This window comes from Ambystoma mexicanum, chromosome 2p, assembly GCF_040938575.1.
Source record: "Ambystoma mexicanum isolate Mex_15411 chromosome 2p, UKY_AmexF1_1, whole genome shotgun sequence".
Taxonomy (NCBI): Eukaryota; Metazoa; Chordata; class Amphibia; order Caudata; family Ambystomatidae; genus Ambystoma; species Ambystoma mexicanum.
The window spans coordinates 595,067,582-595,085,405 of NC_090923.1; the positions used below are offsets into that span (position 1 = coordinate 595,067,582).

A 17,824-nucleotide genomic window follows, 5' to 3' on the forward strand; every position below is an offset into this window, starting at 1 on the left:
CAGACAGTTTTTTGATAGTCTACAATCTACGACGGTAGAGTTAATCTGATATGGGGGTTCAGTCAGTATGAAATGGGAGAAACTGGTTGAACCATTAACACGGGGGGCATAGCGGAACCAGATTTTGAATTATATTACTTAGTAGTGCAAGCCCAATATGCCAAACACTGTTAAGACCCATAAGATACTGCATCACATCTTCCCATAGAGCGCCATGCTACAGCCCCAACAGAGCTATGCTCCATCTTGTTCAAAACACAACATAAGGACGAATGCGAATTTGACCCGGTCAGTATAACAGTCCTTGGCTGGGCCAAGATTTATAAAAGACAAACTCGAGATACCCTACAATCCAGAGGCACCCCTCTGGAACTTCCCTGGCATCTCACCAACATGCGATGTAGACAAACAAAAGTTGTGGGACCCCGATAGGGAACATAAATCACATTTTGATTTCTATAACGGGAAATTTGTCACGCAGGAAGACTTTATGGCCACTGTGGGGGGAGGAGAACTTAGATTACTGCAATACCACTGTATGAAGGCGGCATTCAAAACAGATGGCCTCTATTCCCAGATGAACCGATTTCGCATGAATGCCTTGTATCACTATCCTCAAGCTCCGGGACCAGTGTTTCCAAACTGTATACGATTATAAAAACGCATACACCCACGATAAACACGGTCAAGGAGAAATGGGAAGCAGACCTGGAGACTATAACTGAAGACAAGAAATGGTCAAGATACTGTGCGTCATCGAAGACTATCACTCACGCCGGACTCCGGCTAATCCAATATAAGGTACTGAATAGGCCACACTATACACCAGCCAAAATGGCCAAATTCACAGATAACTGTACCGGGAGCTGTCAAAAGCGTGGGAATCCAACCACGGACTCGTTTCACATGTACTGGAGCTGTCCGCTCATTCTTACGTTTGGGGTGGGAGTGGCCGAGTTATTAGAAGAGATAAAACAGATTCCAGCAGACCTCACGCCCCAGAAATACTTGTTTGGGGACATAGGGAAGGCAGCAGAGGTGACCGGAAGATTATTTAACGTAACATGTGCAGTGGCCAAAAAGTGCATATTTCAATGCTGGAAAAGCCCACACGCACCACACAAGGACAACTTGCTTACAGAACTTGCATATGTCAATGAGTTGAGGAGCAATATGCGTTGCCATTGCCTAGAACAAGCAGGCCCAAAGATATATGGCCTACGTTTAGGGTGTATCTGTGCCAAATGCTGTCTGATGATGATGGCCCCCAGAGACCCTAATATATGTCTGAAAATGTTAAATGTGTGATGTAAGATGTGACCTATATACCCATCTATGTTGAACTGTACTGATTGCTCTTACATGTGTTGCTGCAGTGTCGTAAACCACAACTAATAAAGTAAAATAAATAAATAAATACAAACTCTCAAATGTGCATATAAATGCAAGCAGAAAAACCAAACATAAGTACGATGTAGACAATATACAAAGAATGCACAACATGCAGAACAGTGACTCTACATATTGTGTATACATTCTTCATTACACTGAGTCATCGCAACTCTTTCGAGATTTTAAATTATATACTTAACCTACAAATTGTAGGCTTTATGTAGTAGAGCCTCACTTAGAGAGGTTAGGAGTCACTGCTATGTATATTATGCACTCTGTATATTGTCTACATCGTAATTTTTGTGTTTTGTTCTTGCAGTTATACGCACATTTGAGAGTTTTTATATTTTAATTAATTTAACATGCAAGTAATATCGTTTTTTCTATTAATTTATAATTGACTCTTTGTACCACAGTATAGGCTGCCAAATTTCCCTACCCCATCGTTTTGACTTATTGCTTTTAAGACAGGGAAGGGTTAGGGACTGCACGTTTAAATCTATTAACGGGAGCCCCGGTGTTCCCTCTGTTTTTTACGTATCCGATTTAATGCCACCATGATATGAGAGAAACACATGCGTCCGATTGTGGGAATGGGAATGTGTTGCAGAGTATGGGAGTGAGGCGCAACAGGACAGAGGGTAAGCTAAAATGCTTACAATTGTACTACATGTGTTTTTTATTAAGCATAGTATTATAGCACACTGTTTTTAGAATCACAGTATTTAGAATGCATTTATGCTGGGCCTGTACACATACATTTGTTGTGGTAAATTAATATAATATTTTCGTGTATCCAACGAGTGCTAAAAAAATCAACAGAAATGTAAGGGAAAAATGATTAGTGCAAGATTGGAGCTAAAATCATAACTGATTGATTTAGTAAGGTGATACCAATCCTCACTGTCTGGGATAATGCTGGAAATGGTGGGGCATATTACAGAATATGAAAATGGTGTTAGTTATTCATATTCACTATATTCTCTACATGCTATATGCTTTTTTTTCTGGCCTCGGAGGGCCTAGTTTCCCAGTTTTTATCTACTAGCACGCTTATATACTTGCAAGTGAGACAAACTGATCCTCCACTGAGTCAAAGTGCGACTAATAAAGCATGGACATAGCTACTTTGTCTCAAAGTATCTTTATTTATGTAATAAACTCTCGGCGCTGAGGTGGCGTTACAGTCCTGTAACAGCCCCCAGGACAAATGTAAAGGCCTGAGCAAAGCGAAGGCCTTTAATGTGGTCATAGGAGCCAGGCCAGCCAGTAAAATCTCCCATAGAATCTATGAGACGGATTGACGAAATTAGGATTGCGCCCAACAAGTACACAGCCAAAGGGAAGCAGCTCACACACGAGACAATCGATAGGTGACCAATGAGCACAATACTAATGTAGGGACACTGTGCAGAGAGCCGCCACACTCCAAGGAGGCTGTGCCATGAGTGGAGGCGGGTGGAACCAGAACGCAGGGGAACAAAGCAGAAACCAGTGAGTAGAGGAGCGGTAGTGTGAAAGAAGATGGGCAGCCAAGGGAGTACAGCGAGAGTGCTGTGAAGATGGGAGGCAACCGACTTCAAGCACTAAAAAGCCTGGTAAGGCTTGAGGCAATTGGAGGGCTGCCTTCCTCAGATACGGTACTAATATTTTGTAAAACTGAAATCCTAGCATATAGTTAGGGTTTCTCCTTGTTCCATCCGGATTAGTCTGTCAGAGTCTGAGCTTTATTCCCTTTTTAATGCTGCGAGTCTCAAATGCCTTTTCAATTCTTTAGCAAAGTCTCACTCCCTTTCTTGTTTATTGCACTTATTTATTTTAATGCATTCGTAACATTTATCGAGATCAAGTGCCTACATTACAAATATTTACTGCACCGGTAAGAGCAAGCATTCTCCAGGTTATAGCGGCTTTTCCAGCTTTGCAGGGCCACTAGTTGCGTTGTCAGGCTTCTCATGCCCCTCTTAGCTTCTAGGCATCTTTGAGACTTCTCAGCGCGCCCCTCAGGCCCCAGGCACTCGCCAACATGGTTTCCAGGATCCTTTGGCACCAGCTTCCTTGCCTAGAAGCAAGGCCCTAGGGACCCTTACATCAGAGCAGCTCAACTATTCCCGCTCCAGTGCCAGATGACGACACACTACCCTTCTAGCAATCTTGCTCTTAACACCTTCTTGAGAACTGGTTTGCAGGATGCTTTCCACTCATTTCTTTTGAATTCTAATGTGCTGGGAATTTTAGCCTCTTTTCCCAACATGCTCTTTCTGTCCCGCGTCACTAAAAGGTGAAGGTCAGGTAATATAAACCAAGTTGGCACCTTGGATTTTGTCACTTACTTTGTCTGTGGAAACCACCACATGGACATGATATATCGGAGTTAGAACTTTGAATAAACGCTTTTTGTGCTGTGTCACACCTTTAATAAGCTTGGTAAACCTCTCCCAGATGTACCTGAAATCCCAAGTGGTCGCCATGCTACTGGACGCTTAGAAAGTGTTCAACTCCTTCAGCTGGTTGTTCCCATTCACCATCCCTCAGCGTATGGGTGTGAGCACCTACTTGATATCACTAAGTTTTCATATGTTAAAGCCTACGGCTAAACTGCTGATTAATGGTATGGCCTCATCTTCCTTTGAATTGCACAGTGGGATGTGGCAGGGCTGCATCCTGCTCTTAGTACTAGCCATTGAGCCCCTGGCTTGTGTACATCCACAGAGGTCTCCACTCCTTCACTCAATGTGTCCTAGTTTTGCAGAATCCAGATGGCCCTGCCAGTAATATCGGTGCCCTAGTCCTTTCTGTGATGAGTTCGGAGAATACGTTGGGCTCAAGATAAACTGGATGAAGTCAGAGCTGCTCCCACTCACGTCCATAACTACTCAGGTCAGAACTAGTTGGAGGTTTAGATGGTGCCCAGAGGCGGGGGTCAGGTACCTGTTAGTGATCGTATTCACAGACACAAAAACTATACACTGATAACTACTGTCTCTCTGCTGAATCTAAACTGGGGCAATCTCCCACTATCCCTCATTGCCCATAAATCTATGGTTAAAAGGGTGATCCTCCCCAAATTTTATTTATCTTCCTCAACGTGCCGATCAGGAAACCAACCCCCACCCCCTGACCCTTTTCAGGTTTGTCTGGGTGGGACGGCAGGCAAGAGTGGCCTGGGGAGGATCTCACTCGCCCGTTTGAGGTGGGCGGGTTAGCCATCCCCCGACTTTGAGACCCATCACCAGGTAGCCCAGTGAGTCACATAAAATAATGGTATGGTGCTGTACATGCAGCAAGTGGCGCTGGAAAGGGCCATTTTATCGTCACATAGACTCACGGCTGAGCTTTGGCGAAAGCAGCGGATAACATAAAAGGCTAAATGCAGTTTACACGGCCCTCTCAGCAGTGTGTTCACTTCATAGGAAATATGGCCAACTCTAAGCCCACACCAAGAGATGTTGAATTTAATAAAATTGGTTGGCTAAGCTGCACAATCAACCCAGGGCTCCGGAGAGAGCTGATTGCAATTGGTATAGAGACAGTTTGGCCTGGTTCTGTGAAGGTGGATTCATCTTGTTTAATAACTTCAGAGAAATGGGGGGGGGGGGCACAACAATTAAGCTGCAAATGATTTAACATCATCAGAGGGGAGGTAGCTTTACTAGACACAGTTCTGCAGCCCTCGGAAATGCCATTTCTCGCAAGCGCAGACCACGTTATATCCAAGATGTATTGCATGATTCAGGGCTGGCAGAAGGGCAAGTCTGTGAAAGCTAGGTTAAAATGGGAAAACTCACCATGTCATGGTATTGATGAAGACTGGAGAGGTCTGTGCTCAAGCCCGAAAAAATGGCCACGAATAACAGACATTACCCCATTTCAAATGTATACGTCAGGCATATATTAGCCCAAAAACAAAATGTAAAAATTCGACCAGACCTCGCTGGGCACCTGTCCACGATGCAGACTTTATTCATATGGCCTGGAGCTGCCCAGGCATGGCTACATTTGCGAGGGCAATCCAGAGCATAATTACTGGCTGTGATGGATCGCTTAAACCAGGAATGTTCCTTTTAGGCCTCACTCATAATTCCCTGACGCAAAAATGCAGGTTTGTGGGCATAGCGCTGCTCATCGCTAGGTGGCAAGTAGCAATGGGGTGGTGGTCGCTGCAAGCCCCTGCAGGGGTTGACTGTTTCAAAGACCTTGTATGGTGCATCGAACAAGAGAATGCATACATAGAGCTAGTTCCCTCACGCAGCTCATCCAAAGGATTACTGGCCCCTCTCCAGGTCATACCTTAATGGAAGCCGCAAGTTATGACGGAGCCCCTACAGACATGGTCTTAGTCAGTGGTTTGCAACTTGCAGCTCTCCAAAGGTTTTGGACTACCGCTTCCATGATCCCTCAAAACTGACTATATTGGGTAGAATGAAATTGAGAAAATAGTAATAAACCACAAGTCAATCCTTTTCCAGTCAGAGGCAGGGATACACAGTTGGAGTCGTCAATTGGATGGACAACATATCACAAGTTCAAAGCAAAGACAAACCTCTATTTGATCTGCGATCATAAATCTGGAACCTACCACATGTACAATTTAATTGAAGGAAGAATAAAACAATCTATTTGTAAGGGCGCTGGCCATTTTATTCAGGCTTGTAATCGGGGCTAATACCTTATTTAGCATCAACAATAGGACACCTGCAAAATTTAAGACACCATGCTAGCTCTAGTTTTTGAAGGTTATCATTACTAAGTGGAAGAACATGTGAAGCATTAGTGAATGCAACTGGTGAAATATGGTAGATCAAACATCGACAGTTGGAACTCTCTGCCTCCTTTAATGGTTATAGTCCAGAGACAGTAATAAACTAGACATGGTAAACTTTGACGTTGGATTTGTCTGGCAAGGAAAATTGGATTTAGATGATGATGATTTTTGTCTTTGACACCTCGCCTCAGGTCGAAGATCAGCACAAATCTATAAATATGATTGTACTTCGCTTGCTGACCTGATACAGAGAAGTAACAACTATGTGGCGGTTGACCTAGTATTCTCATACCCTTTCCACTTTGTGCTAACCCACAGAGTATTCCAGACCTTTTCCCTTTATCTTCCTACCCCCACATTCCATGTCCTGAGACTAGGGATACAGTCCTTCAATAACATTTTGATAATCAGATACAACTATTTTGCAAATGTTTAAAGGATTATGTTTAAACAACTGTGGATACAGTGCCAACTTCACAGATTATAATAATATCTTTCATTACACTATGCATTACACTATCACTTACCAGGTTGACAAGACGCCGTAGTCCATCCTGTTTATCAAAGAGTTCCAACACAGCTCGGAATGAGAAGCAGATGGAGAAAAACATAGTGGCATGGCAGCATCCTGAGGCATGGGAGCACTCCATGAGCCAGAGAGTATAGTTCACCACGTCTGATAGCACTTTGTGAGGATGCATGCAAACCTGCAGGAAGGAGAAAAGTCTTAAGTACAGCAGTAGACCAGAAACAAGGAATTAATATAATCACAAATAAGGAGGTGAAGGTTTGAAGAAGGAAGTGATTAGTGCACACACCACAAGGCACGATGGCAAAGAAGAAAGTTACACCGTTTCAACCATGGTTCTCCAGTGAGTGTAGCCTCCACAGAATAGCACACAATAAATTCCATATCTTGGGCAGAATGAGATTTACCTCATGAAGATAGTTTTTCAGATCGAAATGGTGCAAGCATGCAACCCTGTTTCAACCCATGATGTGTAGTTGTGTCTTTCGAATAATTGCCCTCCTGGTCCAACCTGATAATTATGCATAATTATTAATTATAATAAACAGGTGCCTCTATAATGGTCACTGGGCAAGGGAGAGTCAGATGCAGCAGGATTCCCCATCTCCTAGAGGGATTCCCTTGATCAAACCTAGAGTGTAAACCCATCAAGAGCCTTTTCCCAGTGTACACCAAGAAAACACTCACCCCACCCCTCCCAAAGAACTGTGACCCTTGAATACTTATTTTGCAACAGTCAACAGCCGATTTTGACAAGCCTCCCCACCCCCCAATCATCTGCCCGAAAAAATATTTTTGTTTGTCCTGAAGTTGAGGACGTGGGCTTCTAAGAATCATCAAAAGTCGGAGGGGGGCAGCTGGAAATACAGGAATTTACTGAGACAAAGTGTCCCATGTTCTGTAGAAAAAGTCCCTCCCCCTTCCCATTCAGAGGGCTAACAAAAACCATAACGCTTTCCCTTTAAAGGAATAAAAGTGCCGAGGATCAAAAGGCACATCTTGCATACAAAGCTATTTTCTCAACCACCAGTGACATAGCCCCACTTAGGCATCAGGGGCACTTTAGAATTTCCTATGCGACTCACTAAGTGCGCTCATGCAGACTTCAGAGGTGGTACTTCTGTGAGACCGCTATACACAATAAAAGCAACTGATAAAACAAATGCTTTGAATATGCTCACCTTCAGTTACCAATAACCCGAACAGAGAAAGAAAATAAACCTTCAGTGACACTGCACTCATTCAGGGATGGCAAAGTAAGGATAGGGAGTAAAATCCAAAACGGAGAACTGACCACTAAAGGCTTGGGCCACTCTAAAGATATTATATGAGCACAGGCGAAGTACTCACAAACGGTCAATTGCAGCACCTGTACCATTTATTTACATAGGGGCAGATCATCATAGAAAACCCAGCCTAGAGAGGAAAGGAATACGTTTGGAGGCAGTGAGAGAGAAGAGCTTGTAAGAGATGAGAGGAGATTGGTGAGTGAAGAAGAATCTAGGAGGATAATATCAGGCATAGTATCAGAAGATGGAAGGTTGACAATATCATACACGGGATGATTGGTGGAAGAAAAAGATTGTCTCGAGGCAAGAAAAAAAACACAGCCGATTGGGGGTGAACATGAGGGAGGTGATGGTAGTAGAATATCAGGACTACAAAAGCGGGAACCTAGTCAGTAAGCCAAGTAAGGTAGGAAAGAACAAGCTTAGCCTCAGGCAGGGGTGGTATAGGTGAGACCCGATCTAAAGTGGTCAACCCCATTGTGGAAGGAGTAGCAAGCTCATGGCATGGCATCAAGGAGGAGAAGGACCACAACAAGAATAAAGAGATGGAAAAGACGTTAGGAGTTGGGACCACGATGCAGGGACGTAGAGAAACCCCTAGAGTACACCCCAGTGAGAACGCAGAAGAGGCAAAACAAGCAGCCCGATGATAAACAGCAGAAGTGGACTGCCAAGAAGAACAGAGGAGAAGATGGAGTGAGAAGTTCACAGATGAAGGGAACAGGAACCCCTTTACAGCCGGACTAGAAATCCAAGCAAAGACTGTAAGAAGACCACAGATGAAGGGTGCAGAAACCCTTAAACATGACCTCGGATTAAAATGAAAACCCTTAAGAAGAGAAGGAAATGTAGGGTGCAAGAACCTCTTAAAACCAGACTGAGTGTTGCCTCTGAGGTCCTCCTAGTAGGCCACTAAGGTTCCAGAAATAGGTTGCCTCAAGGGTGACCAGGATCAAAAACCAGGCCAAGATGGGAATGCATATTCAACTAGGTTTCTTTATTTCTGGAATACAACACAGGGTGGCCAAAACAACAATGGGGTACTATAAAGTAAATCAGTAAACTGAATTGTTAGGAGATTATTCAGGACCATTACTGGTGTAGGGTTCTGGAAAGCCAATGCTCGAAAAGCTGCAAACATTTCAAACTAAAATCTGAACTTCATTCTTTCTTGGTAACTAGGACAAGCAGATTTGTGGAGCCTAAGACGATTAGGGTTTGGTTCTAGAATACAATTAACAAATACCAGAGATTGACAAGCAATAGATTGTCCAACAGCCAAGTACAAATATAGTCTATTTAGCAACAAATATGCATTGAATCAAAGGTACTAACAGGTGGGGTGTTTGCTGTTGAGCGACCAATGATCCCTGGCTGCGTGCGTCAGGCAAACAGAGAATGGGGGTCTAGTTACAGTGTGGGACACCGCTCTCGCAAATGGCTGCATTGCTGCATGCATGGTGATAGTTGCGAATCCTGACTGGCTATGAAGAAGGGGCATGTTATGCAGCAAGCCTCCTTTCAGTAGCAGACTGGGGCAGCTCTTTTACAACTTCAGAATTGTGATGTGAGAGGACTGAGCGTGTGTTACTTCCCTAGCCTATGAGCCAGCAATAGGCATATCTTCGCAACTTTTGAGTAGGCCCAAAATGTGTCTGAACTAATGGGGCCATATTCGAGTCTTCAGATAATCATGACACTTTAACATTAACCAACTGCCTCGTAACAGAAAAACAGACAACGAAAGACTGCTTGCTTATGTAGGGTACAACACTTCAGATGATTACAAACTAGCTGCAAGCTTAGCTTGGGCGCCCCGTAATCCAAATAACCGGCACCCTTTGTTGTACAGCACCCGGTCTGACAATTTCTGCCAACTCCGTCTCCCCTCTGCGAGTGTGCGCCACAGTCCCCCTTTCAATCCAAGATGATGGGGAATACAAGTTCCTCTAAGAAGCAAACCAAATAGACGGCTTCGTTAGGAAAAGTCCCTCAGATACTGAACCAAGTGAAGCCGATGATGACAACTTGCACAACAGGACATAAGCACAAGCCCCTGAAGACTAAATCATTGCCTATCTGCACAATATACAGGAGAATATAGGCTTAATTGACAAAAAGATTGATAACCTCACTGCAAAATTCGAATCACCCAGCCTCAAAATTGAAAAACTATTCTCCAGAATAGCCAAAGCTGAACAGCAAATATCTAAAACAGAAAACACAGAAAAGTTTAGAATCATCTGTCATGGCTGTTAAGACCGAACTCCGTAAGCGCAGGCCAAAAGTGATCACCATGAAAATCTCTCCCGGCAAATCAACGTTGGCATGCTCCGTCTCCCTGATACTACAGCCCTGGACCTATTCTTAGAGAAGGCATAGCCTGAAAGACATGGGAATCTGGTGCTCTCTGCTCTTTCAGATTGAGCGTACTCAAAGGGCACTTGATCCACAGCCAGCGCCTGGTCTACCACTGCGCCCAATCATTGCTAGCGTTTTTAATTACCAGGCTAGAGATTTGATCCTAAAAGTGGCCAGAGATAAAGATAATTCGCAATACATTTCCACACTGTTTCAAATTTTCCCCGACTGCAGACCAATGGTTCAAGCTTCAAGAAAATGCATTAATGATGTGCAAAATGTTCTATGCAACCATGAGATCAAATATGCAATGCGTTTTGCAGCCATGCTAAGAAATACAACCCACTTATTTGGCACTCCTGATGCATTAGAATTTTGAAATGCTAATCTTCGATCCCCTCATCACAGATCTACACTACTACTGATTTAACATTGCTGCTCCTTATTGTGCACATCTGAGTTTATCCAGATAGTGCCCACCTAAGTTGATTAAAGGGTTGGGTGACCTAGGCTACCTCTGAAAGGCCCCCCAAGCCATTGCTAAGTACTAAACTAACATGCGTTATGCAAATTGGTTCATGTTACAAGGGATAAGGGGCTGCCAGTCAGTGAGGGGGAGGGATGAGGGGAATTGTTAAAACAGACCATCACACATCTCTGTAAGCAAGAACCAGAAAGGCCATAACAAAGGTATCAGTACCACGGACTGTGGATCAGAGTACTAATGGTGATTAATACCACTTTCATGATTATACATGGCTGGCATTATGTGCTTTGGCCTACCTGGCTTGGGGTTGAAGTTATTAGCAGCCTTGCCCTCCCCGAAAGTGGTATTTAATGTTATTATGAAAATCATATCAATGACAGGCAAGGACCATCTTGTCCACCTGAAGTTGACAATTAGCCTGCCTGTTACAACACCATACTGCATACTTGGTTTCAGGCTAAGTATTTTATTTATGTATTGTTCGCCACGCCTTTCCTTTATCATTGCGCACTTTTTGATTTATGAAACGTCTGAACGTTTTGCAGAGCTAAAGATGGGTCAAGAATGTGGATCATAAAATACATGGCACACTGCCCTGTTCATCACGGACTGGAACCAGCGGCACATAGCCTTGCACTGAAAACCTGTTTTCAGAGCCTTATCATCATACCTATTAATGTCCATTCATGCAGCTAATCTTTACGTTTTACAGACACTCATCGGACTAATGTCTCACTTCAGCAGTACACAAAAATGCAGTATAGTTGCTCACCTTATGCCTTGGGTACAAATAACTTCTGGTGACATTAAAAGGAACAAGTTACTTACCTGTAACTGTTGTTCTCCAGCATGGGTCTGGCATGGATTCACATGCTCATGAATATTCCCCGTCGTCAGGCTGGGAATCCTCGGTAAAGAAAAAACCAGTATCAGTTTCGTTTCTGATCGGTCTTTCGTAGTAATAACCAATCACTGGTCTCTGCGTCATACTGACCACAGCCAATGACTGCCCTCTACCTAAGCACCGCCTCTGGCAGCCATCTTCAGATTTGGAAGCACGTGAAGTGGCAGTATGACCAAGTGAAGAGCCGCAGAGGGGTAGGCGGGAGGGTTCGCATGTGAATCCATGCCAGACCCATGCTGGAGAACAACAGTTACAGGTAAGTAACTTGTTCCTTCTCCAGCATGGGGTCTGGCATGGATTCACATGCTCATGAATAAAGAATACATAGCAGTACACACATGCACAACCACGGGAGGTGGCAAAGGCTCAACATTAAGCATCACATCAACTCAACATTAAGCATCTTACCTCCTCACCAGGCTCACCTCAGGCGAACAGGTTGCGCAGCACTGCTTGGCCGACCCTGGACTCCTCCCTGGAATCCCGGTCGACGCAGTAGAATTTCGTGAAGGTGTGCGTCGACCTCCACGTGGCAGCCCTGCATATGTCCAGCAGGGGCACACCAGATAGGAACGCCGTGGTAGCTGCGATCGCTCTGGTGGAATGGGCTCTCGGACGGCCAGGCAGCGGTCGGTTCGCCAACCGGTGACAGCACATGATTACAGCCGGAGAGCCATCTGGAGATGGAAGCCTTCGAGAGAGCCTTCCCCTGATTGACAGGTCCAAAGTTCACAAAGAGTTGTGACGTCTTCCGAAAACCCTTCGTGCGGTCCATGTAGAACTTCAGCGCTCTAGCCACATCCAGCGAGTGCAAAGTCCTCTCAGCCGGCGACGAAGGCGACGGGAAGAACACAGGTAACACCAAGGGTTCGTTGAGATGGAAGTCCGACGGTACCTTGGGCATGAAGGAGGGGTGCGTCCTGAGCACTACCCTCGTGTCGTGGAAAGTCAAGTACGGGGCCTTGCAGGAAAGGGCCTGGATCTCTCCCACTCGTCGTGCGGAGGTGATGGCCACAAGAAAAGCTGTTTTCCACGATAGAAACTTCAACGGGGCCGAGTGCAGAGGCTCGAACGGAGGTCCCATGAGCTTGGTCAGCACCACGTTGAGCTCCCACGCCGGGGCCGGAGCCTTCACCGGCGGGAACGATCTGAACAGTCCCTTCATGAACTCTTTCACCAGACGATGAGACCACAAGGACGTCCGCCCCGTGGTTCTGGTGTATCGGGAGATCGCAGCAAGATGAATCTTGATGGACGCGTGTGCCAGACCAGCTTTGGCCAGCGTCAGCAGGTACGGCAGTACTTGGGGAGCCGTAATCCGTAGAGGGTTAATCTTCTGTGCGTGGCACCAGACAGAGAACCTCTTCCATTTGTGTCCGTAGCATTTAAGAGTCGAGGACGCCCTGGCCTTTGCAAGAACTTCTCTGCAATCGGCCGGTATGTCGTATCCTCCAAACTCTAGCGCTGCAGGAGCCAGGCCTGCAAGTTCAGCGACTTCGGGTCGTGGTGGAGGATGGCGCCTCCTTCCCTGGAGAGTAGATCCGCGTCCGCCGGCAGCTTGATCGGCGGGGACGCTGACAAGTCCAGAAGGTCCGGGAACCATATCTGCCTCGGCCACGCAGGTGCGACGAGGATCATCCTGCACCGTGACCTCTTGAGTTGGTTGACGAGCCGGATTAGCAGAGGCAAGGGAGGGAACGCGTAGAGGAACAGGCCCTACCAGGGGAACGAGAAAGCATCGCCCATGCTCCTCGTCTGGGGAAACCTGCTGGCGAACCTCCGGCACTTGGTGTTCGTCGCCGTCGCGAACAGGTCGATCTGGGGTGTGCCCCACCGTCGGAAGAGGCGATCCACCAGGTCCTGCCGTAGTTCCCACTCGTGGCACGAGCGCAGCTCCCTGCTGAGTGAGTCGGCAATGGTGTTTTTTATCCCTGCCAGATGAAACGGCACCAGAAGAATCCCTTGGGCGACGGCCCAATGCCACAGGTCCTGCGCCTCCTTGGACAGCGCTGGGGACCTGGTTCCGCCCTGTTTCCTGATGTAAAACATGGTGGTGGTGTTGTCGGTGAAGATCCTCACCACCTTGCCCTTGAGGGACGGAAGGAAGGACCTGAGGGCCCAAAACACTGCACGGAGCTCCAGGACGTTGATATGCAGGGACTTCTCCGTCGGGAGCCAGAGTCCCCTTGCGTGCAGATTTTCGGTGTGCGCTCCCCACCCTTCCAGGGAGGCATCCGTGGTCACAGTCTCCTGGTGGGCTGGGGTCTGGAAGTCCATGCCCGCCGTCAGATGCGCGCGGGTGCCCCACCACCGTATCGCTCGTCGGAAACTCTCGTCGAGCTTGATCCTTTCCTCGAAGCTGCCCGTCGTCTGGATCCAGCGCGCATCCAGGAATTCTTGCAACGGGCGCATCCGGAGCCTGCACATGGGAATGAGGTAGATGCAGGAAGACATCATCCCGAGGAGGGACTTGATGGACCTCACTTTGGCCGCGTCGGCCACCAACATCCGTTGCACCTTGCCCAAGATGGTCCTGGTCCTCTCCTCCGACGGGGAGGCCAGAAGGGACACTGTGTCGAGCCTCGCTCCCAGAAACAGTGCGACTTGCGCGGGCACCAGGTGGGATTTGGCGTAGTTCACGGAGAATCCCAGGTCCGTGAGGAGTTGGACGGCCCTTGCCGTGTGGACCACGGCGAGCTCCCTTGTCTTGGCGCGGATGAGCCAGTCGTCCAGGTAGGGGTAGACGTGAATCCCCTCGCGGCGCAGCTGCGCCGCCACCGGTGCGAGGCACTTGGTGAATACCCTGGGTGCCGACCGTAGTCCGAAGGGAAGGGCTTTGAACTGGTAATGACGCCCTTGGACCACGAATCTGAGGAATTTTCGGTGCCCCTTTAGGATGGGAATGTGGAAGTAGGCATCCTCCAAATCCAACGACGATAGGAAGTCTCCTTCCTCCAGCTGACCCAGGACGCGCTGGAGGGTGACCATCCGGAACTTCTGCGCCTTGATGAACTTGTTCAGACGTCGCAGGTCTAGGATGGGGCGCCATCCTCCCGTCTTCTTCTTCACGAGGAAGTATCGCGAGTAGACTCCGGAGCCCCGAAGCCTCTTTGGGACAAGTTCGATGGCGCCCTTTCTGAGCATCGCCTTTACCTCCAGGAGAAGTTGAGGGACGTGAAGTTCTTTCCTGGCCACGGGGGGGACGCGCGGGCACCTTCTTTGAAACTCGAGCGCGTGGCCCCGGGCCAGGGCGTCCAGCACCCAACGGTCGGTGGAGATGGACTCCCACACGCTGACGAAGCCCGCCAGCCGGCCTCCCACCGGGGTGCTTCGGTGGGGGCCCGACCCCACGGCCGGTTCAATCCTGCTTGGACGCGGCCTTGCCGCCTTGACCTCCTTGGCGACGACGGCGGGGTCCGCTAGACTTGCCTCGTCCTCTGTAGGCCTCTTGCGACGACGAGCGGGCCGCTTGACGGTAGGAAGCGAAACCGCCGCCGGAACCTTTGGAGGCGCCCTTGCCTCCGCCGCTCCGAAAGGGCGTTCGTCGTTGCTGCAGGACTCCAAGGGCCCGGGCCGTCTCAGTATCCGCCTTGATGGCCTGAAGGGAATCGTCCACAGTCTTCCCAAACAGGTTGTTCCCGTCGAAGGGCATGTCCAGGACTCTGGTCTGGACGTCCTGCCGAAAGTCCGTAGCTTTGAGCCATCCACGACGTCGAAGGCAAACGCCGTTGCCCAGCTGGCGGAACCCAGTGTCGGCGATGTCCGTCGCCACGGTGATGGCGTGGTCCGAAGCCACCTCACCTTCCTGCAGGATCTCAAGGGCCTCCGCCCTCTTGTCGTCCGGCAGAAAATCCAGCAGGGGAGCTATCTTGTACCAGAGCTCCCTGTCGTAGCGGGCCACGATAGCCAAGGCGTTGGCCGCTTTAATCGTCGTCGCTGCCGACGAGATGACTCTACGTCCCATAGCATCCAATTTCTTTCCCTCGCCGTCCGGCGGGGAAGTCGATGTGGAGGCCGCACCCCCCCCCGCTTTCTTCCTGGCTGCCGCGGAGACGACGGAGTCCGGGGTAGGCTGCGCCCGGAGGCATAGGGGGGCCGTGTCCGGGACCCGGTACTTTTTCTCGTACCGGTCTCTTCTAGCTGGCGTCGTGGAAGGGTTCTTGAGGAGGGAAAGGCCCTCATCCCAAATGTCGTCCAACAGAGGCACTGCGAGGACCGTCTTCCTCTTGGCCTCGCGCCGCTGATAAAGGAAGCCTTCCTTTTTCTTCTCCTCAGGGCAGAGTTGGAAAAGCTCGGAAGCCCTGGAGATCATGGAGTGGAAAGATCCGATCTCGTCGGGCGGAGAAGCCCTGGTGGGAGGCGACGACGGAAAATCCTCGTCGTATGCCTCGTCGTCCGTACCCGTCGCTGCCGTGTCAGTCCCCGTATCATCCCCTCGGGTGGACGGGGAGGAGGGCTGGACGGGGCGCGACGGTTGAAAAGGAGGTGGTGGATGGATCCTTCTTTTCTTGGTAGGGGGAACACCAGAAGGTCCCGGTTCTGGATCCCCCGACGGGAGAGGTTCCTCCGTCGGTAACGGTAGCCTCGTCCTTATCTCGGAGCATAAGGACTGTATGGCCAACAAAATGGCCGCCGAGTTGTCTTGCGGCGCTGGCAGAGGGGAATCCGACGGGCGAGCAGGGGCCCCGTCGGTATCCTCGACGATGTCGTCGTCACCTGCGTCGGGGTCCATTCCGACGGGCTGGCCTTCTTCCACGCCTAGGCCGTGGCTTAAGACCTCGATCAGCTCCTCTTCTGAGGTTGAGGCCGAATCTACGACGACGCCCTGCCCCCCCTTCTTCCCCACGGAGGGTTTCACGGGGGTCCTATCGATGGGCACAAATGAAGACTCCCTCCGAGGAGGCAGGGAGATTCTGGGCCCTGAGGTCGCCACCACTGGTGCAGCCACCACAGGCTGAGCCAGGGCCGCCGCGACCGTTTCGATAGAGGGCTTGGTCTGATGGATCAAGGCCTTCACCAGCTTAGGTGCGCTCACCGCCTTATCCTTGAGGGAGGGGGCACTGCCACGCTCCTCCTCTGCCTTAGAGCTCGACCGGGGCCTCTCCAGGAGCTTCGCCGGGTGCTCGGCCTTCCTCTTACCCGACCCAGAGCGTTGGCTCGTGGTTGATGGTGCCGGGGAGGGTGCGCCCTGCCTGGCGCCCGTAGAGCCCGACCGTTCGGCGCTCCCGGTGCCAGCGGACTCGCGGTGCTTGGCCTTATGTTGGGCCCCCGTCGCCGGGGCGCCCTCAAAGGTCTTAGAAGACCGCTCGGATTTCTTCTTCTTCTCGCCAGACGGGCTCTTACCCTCCAGCCAGTTGGCGAGACGTTGATGGCGGTCCTTCATGGTCCGTTCCGACATGTTGCCGCAAAACGCACAGTCCTTCTCCACGTGCGTCTTGTCCTCATGAAGGCAGTAAAGGCAGAAAGAGTGTTCGTCCTCCTTGAAGACGTTCTGCAGCTGGCATCCAGGGCAGACCCTGAACAGCTTTCCGGGCGTCGAGCTTCCCTTCTCCTGGGCCATCTCCGAGACTGAGAAGCTTCTGGAGTCCTCCGAAGTGTAGCTCGACGAATCTTCACCCTTGAGGGGCACAGATGAATCCGACACGGGTCCCCGTTGATCGGATGTAGGATCGGTGGAGCTTGAGGCTCTTTTGACCGAAAAAATCGAAGTTTTTTGTGAAAAAGCGCGAAAAATAGCACTAACGCTCGAGAGCAATAGCACGAGGATCCCAACACATGAACGTGCGGTAAAAATCTGAAGATGGCTGCCAGAGGCGGTGCTCAGGTAGAGGGCAGTCATTGGCTGTGGTCAGTATGACGCAGAGACCAGTGATTGGTTATTACTACGAAAGACAGATCAGAAACGAAACTGATACTGGTTTTTTCTTTACCGAGGATTCCCAGCCTGACGACGGGGAATATTCATGAGCATGTGAATCCATGCCAGACCCCATGCTGGAGAAATATGAGTACAACATTGTTAATCAAATTTGTTTTTTTGCTACGACATTTTTATTTGGCAAATTCTGCTAATAAATGTTTGCAAACTCATGCATGC

The 17,824-nt window shown here is 49.0% G+C and overlaps 1 protein-coding gene across 3 annotated transcripts in view; it reads right to left on the minus strand.

Moving 5' to 3' along the window:
* DCAF1 (DDB1 and CUL4 associated factor 1) overlaps positions 1 to 17,824 on the minus strand; it is a 1,932,496-nt gene that overhangs the window by 1,371,399 nt on the left and 543,273 nt on the right. For all 3 annotated transcript variants that reach the window (XM_069644104.1, XM_069644105.1, XM_069644103.1), the window contains exon 10: positions 6,685 to 6,864. In XM_069644104.1, the coding sequence (XP_069500205.1) occupies positions 6,685 to 6,864 (180 nt within the window). The remainder of the gene's footprint in view (positions 1 to 6,684; positions 6,865 to 17,824) is intronic.